Source organism: Nyctereutes procyonoides, unplaced genomic scaffold, assembly GCF_905146905.1.
Source record: "Nyctereutes procyonoides isolate TBG_1078 unplaced genomic scaffold, NYPRO_anot_genome, whole genome shotgun sequence".
NCBI classification, from domain to species: domain Eukaryota; kingdom Metazoa; phylum Chordata; class Mammalia; order Carnivora; family Canidae; genus Nyctereutes; species Nyctereutes procyonoides.
The window spans coordinates 27,640,802-27,649,457 of NW_026575046.1; the positions used below are offsets into that span (position 1 = coordinate 27,640,802).

The 8,656-nt window shown below is 40.5% G+C and overlaps 1 protein-coding gene across 1 annotated transcript; it reads left to right on the top strand.

Annotated features, from left to right (window-relative positions):
* Positions 1-4,332: 4,332 nt before the first annotated feature.
* On the top strand, positions 4,333-8,069 carry SPINK7 (serine peptidase inhibitor Kazal type 7). The gene is made up of 4 exons (XM_055325616.1): positions 4,333-4,428; positions 5,314-5,339; positions 6,083-6,207; positions 7,791-8,069. The coding sequence occupies exons 1-4, from the start codon at positions 4,368-4,370 to the stop codon at positions 7,834-7,836; spliced, it is 258 nt and encodes an 85-aa protein (XP_055181591.1). The 5' UTR covers positions 4,333-4,367; the 3' UTR covers positions 7,837-8,069.
* Positions 8,070-8,656: the final 587 nt, after the last annotated feature.

Below are 8,656 nucleotides of genomic sequence, written 5' to 3' on the forward strand. Positions count from 1 at the left end.
GTACACATTAGTGTTTCAAGGAAGGCTTTTTAATTTGAAATCCTGAGCACCAATCTAGGTCAATCTCTCTACATGTGAGAGAAGCAGGAAGCACAATGTAGAGAAGGGACTGTCACAGCATTGCACCTTAGATAGATGTAGGTGGAGGGATGAGGAAGGAAGACTTGTCCCCTGACTCTAGATCATCGTCTCTCCCCATGGGACCCTCCTTCTTTCCAGATGATCCTCACACATGAAAAGGCTACATAGTTTGATCCAGTGCTCAGCTCCTCCTGCCTGCTCATTTAAAACATCATCTGTCCTTCTTGGCTGCTCTGACTCCACCAGTTTTACTCCTATTATTCCAATTTCCAATGTGTCTCCAAATCTACCTCTTAGATTTAGATGTAAAGGCAGTACATCAGAGTTATTAAAAATCCTTGGCTTTTAACCTTAAATGAGCCATCCTTCTAAGTCACTGTTGCCGCCACTGAATAACAGGATAAATAACCACCCAATGTCATAAGATTATTTTAAATCTTAAAGGAGAATGCACACACCAAATGTAGCACAGTTCCAGCACATAGTATGTGCATAATATATGTTTAATTTTTTTGTTGTACTTTGCCCTCCTTACAGTCATTATTCTATACCTGATCACCGCCCAGACATGGTGCTGGCTTCCTCATTTCCCTCCAGCCTAGCTGACTGAGAACCTCTTTATTCAGGTCCTGCACCGATTTAATTCTACCACCATCTCTAACCTTCTGATGGGTCACCTTTCTCTTCCCGGTGGCACCTTGAATCCTTGATACTCTCAAATTTTTCTCTCCTTTGATTTTTATGTTTTCCCAAGTTAGTTCTCGTCTGCCTTCCCTAGAATGGAGCCATGGTCATAGTTTGACAAGGCTTCAAGCATCCCCTCCTCCCTTGCAAGAAGGCTAGGAAGAATAAAGACACATCCCCCGCCTGAACGGATGTCTTTTTGTCTTCTCCAGCTTCACCTTTCAACTCCAAAGGATCCTCCCTCTATAATTCATGGATCATTGTGCAACCTAAACATTTCTTCTCCACGTAAACATTTCTTCTCCCCAACTAAGCAACCCACACCTGATCATTTGACCTCAATTTTCCTCACCTTTTTAAATCCAAAGAACTTTATTTCCACCAATCTTTTATCTGCTTTATATTTAGATACACCCTGAGATTATAATCTCAGCCCCACCCCTGAGAAATTAATCTGACATTTTGCTTACTAGCCATAGCCTTCATAAACAATTGTTCATATTCCCCACACCTAATACTACTTACTACCAAGTTCACACGTATCCTGAACTTTGACCTCTAAACCTTTAACTACTCACACCTTGAGTAGACTACAAGTATGTTCTTGAACACTTGACTCTTTTCTGAGCCTACAGCCATCTTTATGGTTCACCTCCAGTCTCTGATGAACACACTTCCTATCCAGAAAGTCACTCTTTTTTTTTTCATTTCTTACTCAATGTCATAATATATTTTAGGAGAAATATTCAGCATGGTACTGATTGAGCCTGCAAAAATCTAATACTAATTTGGGCTAGTGGCCATTAATTTTTATATCCATTGTTAACTATTTGACATTCTCCCATTGATATCCATACCAAACCTCTCTATTCTTCTCCAGCTTCCAGACCAACCCAATTTTTCTACTGTAAAAGGCAACCCGGAAACTTAACAGCCAGGGCCAACCTTACAATGGCGATTGTGCAACTTTAAGTATACATGTTAAGCTCTGGATGTTTTAATTTCCTCATCTGTAACAGAAATAATATTTACCTGCCGGAGTGGCTTTGAGTATTGAATGAGAGTATATATACCTATAATCTCGTGTGTATGTGTGTGTGTGTGTGTGTGTGTGTATCAGAGTGCCAAGATCATAATTAGAGCTTCATACATGGTAGCTAGAATATGGAATGTGATCTTCAGTTGAAATTGTAAAAAACAATTTACAGTTTTTTTCCAGTTACAGTTTTCTATACTGACTGTAATTAGCCATCCTCCACCATGTATGTCAAATTCTTTCTTGTTCTGTTTTGTTGTAAGACAGTTTCATTCTATCCTAGACCTTGCTAAAGCCTTAGCTTCTTTCATTTCCCTCCTCTCTTTGACTGTCAAATGTCTGAAAAAATTATAATGCTATTCTCTACCTCATCCTAATCTCCCTTTGAACCCATTCCCATTCCTCTTTGCTAAATACATTTTCTAACTGCAACAAAGACACCTCTTCTTGAAACATAATGGCTTTTTCTCAGAATTAATTGTCTTCAAACTATCATAGCAAACAATAAAACTTATAATGAAGTGTCTTTATTACGGCATTCACTTCTCTTCTTTCCCATAACCAAACTCCACATAGTCTCCCCCATTAATTAGTATCATGATCTTGTGAAGATTACTTAAATCCTCTGAGTCTCAACTTACTCACTGGTAAAATTAGGGTAATAAAATTCCTTCCTCAATGAGTTGTCCTGAAGATCACATTCCATATTCTAGCTACCATACATGAAGCTCTAATTATGATCTTGGCACTCTGATACACACACACATACACACACACACACAAGAAAAAATATATATAACCTCATTCAATACTCAAAGTCATTCTGGGAGGTGAATATTATTTCTATTTTACAGATGAAGAAATTAAAACATCCAGAGCTTAATCTGTATATTTAAAGTCTCACAGTTAACAATTAGTAAAAGCAAGACTCCTAAAAAGACCTTCTGGACTAATTACCCATATTAACTACTATATTATATTTCTTTCCAAACAGATGTAAAAGTCAAAATTTTAGGGAGCCATGCAATGTCATTTATTACTAGCTTATTATCCTTGCAGATGCTGTGTTTCAGAATGCACTGAAATAAACCCATCAAGCAGAGGACTGGTCGAACAGAGTCTACCACCCTCCTTCAGGTTTTTATACATATGCTCTCAAGCCCAACAGGGAAAACACAGCTATTTAGACAATTGTATTTGGACAATCCAATTTACAATCTCATGTCAGCAACCCATAGCAGAGACCTTTGACTGATCATTAATAATAATTACAATAACAACTACAGGCACCACATTTTTTAGAACAGATTTTCATGTACATGACTCCAGTTCAGTAAATTCTATTGGGGTTATCAGCAGGCCTCACTTGACAGGGCATGAAACCAAGGCTCTAGGGTGGTCTTTGTATTGTTTGCCAACTGTTTTCCAGTTCTCTCCCTTCTCATCTTCAAGGGATAAAATAAGATCACACTGTAACCTCGATGATTGAGCCAGGTCACTTGATGGTGAGGGAAAGTGACAGCAGTGTCACTTCTTTTTTTTTTTTTCTAAAGATTTTATTTATGTATTCATGAAAGATACACAGAGAGAAGCAGAGACATAGGCAGAGGGAGAAGCAGGCTCCCCGTGAGGAGCCTGATGCAGAACTCGATCCGAGGACCCTGGGATCACGACCTGAGCCAAAGGCAGATGCTCAACCACTGAGCTACCCAGGTGCCCCTGTAGTGTCACTCCTGAGGGGAATAAATAATTGCTGAAAATGGAAATCCTCAAGAACACATCTTCACTTCACCTTGACAGTGAATGACATACAAAACTACTCGACTCACTTGGGATCCATTGAAGGCAATATGATACCATCTGCTGACAACTGTCTGTGGATAGCTTGAATACAAGGTAAACATATATTAAGATACAGAAATTCTGAGGTTGTATGTTAGCAGAGAATAATCAGGTCTTTCTGACTGATACAGGCTCATGGCACATAAATGACTTACCCAAGGTCACATGGCCACAAAATGTCAATGTCCTCCTCTAAGCCTCATCAGCGCTGAGGTCACTGTTCCTCTCACCAGGTCTCAGCTTGCTTCATAGTTCATTGCTTCAAAAATAAACAGTATTTCCCCTGGAGGCAGAATATAAACCTAAGTGTGATCTGTCTAATCTGAGTCTAATATTCTTTATTTGGTGAAAAATGTTTGATGTTTTTACTTATTTCATAACTAGACCAAGCAGCCTATACTTAATTTCTTCCACTATATGAAGCTGAGAATTCTAAATAACAGTCCCCCCCCCTCTGGTGCAGGCAGAAAAATACTTCTCACCTCAAATAATCAATTTGTCGTTCAGATAATAAGTAGCAATTAAGTGACAAGAACCTCAACACCACCCAGGGTGTGACATTGTGTTTTGAGAGCTTTTCAGAGCCAACACTGACTCTGGATGACCTCACAGGAAAGGTGGAGAAACCAAGCAGTGGCATATAAACATGACCCCTTTCCTAGGATATGGTTCACAAAGCTGGTGTGACAGCCCTGAGAGCCTCTGTATCATAGCCATCTCCACCATGAAGGTCACTGGGGGGCTTCTTCTGCTCTGCGCAGCAACTCATTTCTTCAGCAGCTCAGGTGAGTTAAAGGCAGAGAGTGCCCTGTGTGGCCATTGAACTTGTCTTCCCAAATAACCCTTTCTAAGCATTGGAGGGAAATGTCTGATCATGTGGATTTAAAGTGTACTGGCTTATAATACAAACAGTCCTGGCCTGGGACGGGAGATTCTTTTTTTTTTTTTTTTTTTTCCTGAAAGGGAAGGGAGATTCTTATGTGCCAACAGGTGTTGGGGAGTTTGAATCCAGTGTCTTCCCTTTCAAGGATTTTTATTTTCATCCATGGAGCCACAGGAAAATAAAATAACTGATGTCTTCATAAGTCTACCATTTCATAAGGACACTGGAAGCGGCTGGTGTTCTTAGATACTATCCCTCAGTGCAATGACACAGAAAACCGTGGATGTCTCTCCAAATCAATTCAGGAGAATCAAAATGAAACACAATTCTCCAAAGCCCAGGAGTCAACAATTAGACTTTTATATGGTGAAAATGGTTTCAATAAATTAATATTGTAACACCTTAACATTGCGTTACATTTTTTATATCAATTCAGAGGGGGAAATATCAAAGATGGCGGCACTTCAGGCTCTTAGGAGGGGTGACTGCAGTACTTTTTATTGCATTCTGACTTTGAATCATTATCAAAGACACAAGCTCCAGAAAATGTCCCATAGTCAATAAAGGGAGGAAACTGTAGTTAATTCTCCTGCCTGAATAAAAGGCTTACATTATTGGCCATTTGGCTTCTTTGTCAAACAGAGTTTTATATAAGAACAGAGTGTGTGCTAAGATTCATCACCAGAGCAAATACAGAGTCTTAATCTATAGGCCCAAATTTATTTAACCAATGAGACTTCGAGACCTTGCTTTATTTTTAATATTTCTATCCATAACTCTCTTTCAGAAGCTGCTAGTCTGCCTTTAACCACAGTGAGTATATTGAATTACATTTTAATTTCAATTCCTATTGACTGGCATTTAGTCAACAAATGCTTTTGAAATTTACATGCAGAATTAATTCAGTGTGTTTGGGGAGGGGGTTAAGAGGGAGACAGACACAGATTAAAAATTCTCCTCTGCTTTCCAGAAGGCAGCTGAAGAAACATGACATACATATAAGTAATCATAGAGTTAAAAAAAAAAAAATCCCAAGTTAAAGGAGAGAGAGACGACTTCCAGCTGAGGGGTTGGCAAAGTCTTCATGGAAAGGACAACATGTGAGAGGCAGAACAGAGTTACCTTGGTTAATTGCACAGGCTCTAGATTCCAATCCCAGCCCCATCACTGACTAGCTTTTACATTATGCATGTTCTCTGTTTTTAAGCCTTAATTCCCACCATCTATAAGTAGGCGTAATGGTAGGACCTATCCTATTCCGTTGTTATGAAGGTTAAACAAAGAAAATTCACATATAATTTAAGCTTAATGCCTAGCATGGAAACGCTCAGGAATTAATAGAATGTGCTAGTAGTAACAGAAGTGTGGACAGCAGTACTAGTATTTAGCATGGCAATAATATTATTAGTAGTAGAAATAGGCACAGCAGCCTCAGAATATCTGATCTGGGACTCCTAGGATGTTATTTTGCTTCCTGCCCAACAGAGACCAGTGTAGCCTATCTTGGGGGCCAGGAGACCCTAGGACCCTAGGACATTCTCTTGTGCCTGTTGCAGGTGGACTGCAGTATTTACAAGAAGTACCCAGTGGTGGCCATCCCCTGCCCCATCACATACCTGCCTGTTTGTGGTTCTGACTACATTACCTATGGGAATGAATGTCACCTGTGCATTGAGAACTTGTGAGTACCTCATAGAAAAAAAAAAAAAGAAGTTGTGGCCAGTGTCCTCCACTGCAAAACTCTCTTCTTTCTATGAGCCCATTTCACTTTCCATGAGCTATGCTTATTCCCACCCAGAAGCAGCTGGTAGAGAGAGAAAACTGTCTCACAGTCAGGCTAGGTTTTCCTGCTCTACCAGCTTTAACTAGTTCCATCCATCACCCAACTGCCAATTTCTATCTCAATTGAGGGAATTCAGTAAGACCAGGAGCCCAGAAGTTCAAGAGAGGCAGGTCAGGAGTCACCAAAGGGGTGAAGGAGATCATTTGAGGGTGATCTCCAACCCCATTCAGCTTTTGGCTATTTTAGGTAGTGGAACAGTATCTTGTTAGAAGAAAAGATCTTGAACCCCATACTAAATAATCAGTGCAAACCACTGTCCTAGATGATTTCTAAGAGACTGGCAGACATACTGCTTGATTTTTAGACAAACTGTGGCTATAAAGACTTTATCCTTCTCACATTCCTACTGGCTCTAAATAACTGCAGCCTAATGGCAGAAGGAGGGAAGAAGACTACTACAAAAAATTTTCTCTTATATAAAAAAGGGGTTTGCAGGGGATCCCTGGGTGGCGCAGCGGTTTGGCGCCTGCCTTTGGCCCAGGGCGCGATCCTGGAGACCCGGGATCGAGTCCCACGTCGGGCTCCCGGTGCATGGAGCCTGCTTCTCCCTCTGCCTGTGTCTCTGCCTCTCTGTCTCTCTCTGTGTGACTATCATGAATAAATAAATAAAATCTTTAAAAAAAAAAAAAAAAAAAAAAAAAAAAGGGGTTTGCAGCTGTTAGTGCTTGGACCTGGGTCCCATGAGCATGTTTTGCTTAGGTATTTTTGTTTGGCCTGTGCAGTATTTTTGAAGGCACTATAACTAGGTAGCTGTCACTTCTTTAATGAAGAACAAGTACCTTAGCATTTATTACCCTACACCAACTCCACTTTGTTCATTGTTAGGTCTCCTTTAGACCACTGGATTTTGGCTACCCATCTCCAATCCTGTATTTTTTGTCTCTGTGATTATCTAAACAAGTTAGAATATCAGTTTACGCCCTAAGCTCAGGAGGATATGTCTGCATCTTTATTTCTATTCAGGAATAGGAAAAATTCACAGAAGGGAAGATTCTCTAACAGGCACACACATTGGGTCCTCAGCCTAGAAGCCTAGCTTGTGTTCAAGGACACTGCAGGGGACATATGGTGGCAGTTCTCACTAATGCAAGATCCAGCTTCATCACAGGCCTTGCTGGCCAGGAAAGGCCACTTTAGCTTCCCTTGTCAGAAGTCTTCCTCCTTTGTTACTATAAGATATTGGTTGATGGTCCCAGGTTCTGACATCAGTGGAGGCAGTAGGCAGGGTGGAAGTATCACTGGACTAGGGACACTCTGCTTCTATCTCTGTCAAAAACTGCCTGTAGCAGGGATATTCCTTTTCAGGGATTCAGTTTCTTTATCTATAACATTAAGTTCTGTTTCATGGTAGTTCCTTTTGGCTTTGAGGTTATATAACATTTCATCTTGTTTAATGAATCTTGGTATGTATTTTCTTATAGGAAAAGTAATGGAAAAGTCCAGTTTCTTCATGATGGAAGCTGTTAACTTCTCCACAGACATGGGTACTGCAGTGATAATCTTCATCATCTTCATCATCCCTGGGCTCTGATTGCCTTTTCCCTCATCCTGGCTAGTGTTCTGGGGTAGGAGTTGAGACAGATCCAGAGGCATCTTTGTTGAGTGAAGAAAGTTGAGATGGTCTTCCTCAAACTCATGCCTTATTGACTTCCTGGGTTCTTTTTGTACTTCAATAAAAAAAAACTCCCTGGAGAATTTACCTTTACTTCTTTTTTTTTAATTTTTTTTATTTATTTATGATAGTTACACACAGAGAGAGAGAGAGAGAGAGAGAGAGAGAGGCAGAGACATAGGCAGAGGGAGAAGCAGGCTCCATGCACCGGGAGCCCGATGTGGGATTCGATCCTGGGTCTCCAGGATCGCGCCCTGGGCCAAAGGCAGGCACCAAACCGCTGCGCCACCCAGGGATCCCTTTATCTTTACTTCTACTTGTATTTGTTTCTTAGATTAGGATGTAATATCTCAGTTTAAAAATAAAACTGAGGAACATATAAATCTTCTTTAGGAGAAAATTTTGTATGAAGACTGCCAAGTGACTTCCAAGATACACAGGGACACACACACAAACACACATATGTAAGCACACACACGCATGTGCGGGCACACACACACACACACACACACACACACACACACACACACCAGTGAATGCCTTACCCTCTCCTGGAGTCTTTACTTTCCTTAATTAGTACCTGCCACTGGGAACTAGTCTATGGACCATGCTGGTCTTTATATTAGTTTCTTTTCCAAAGTTCCTTGGGGCACCACCTTCATTATAAGTCAACCC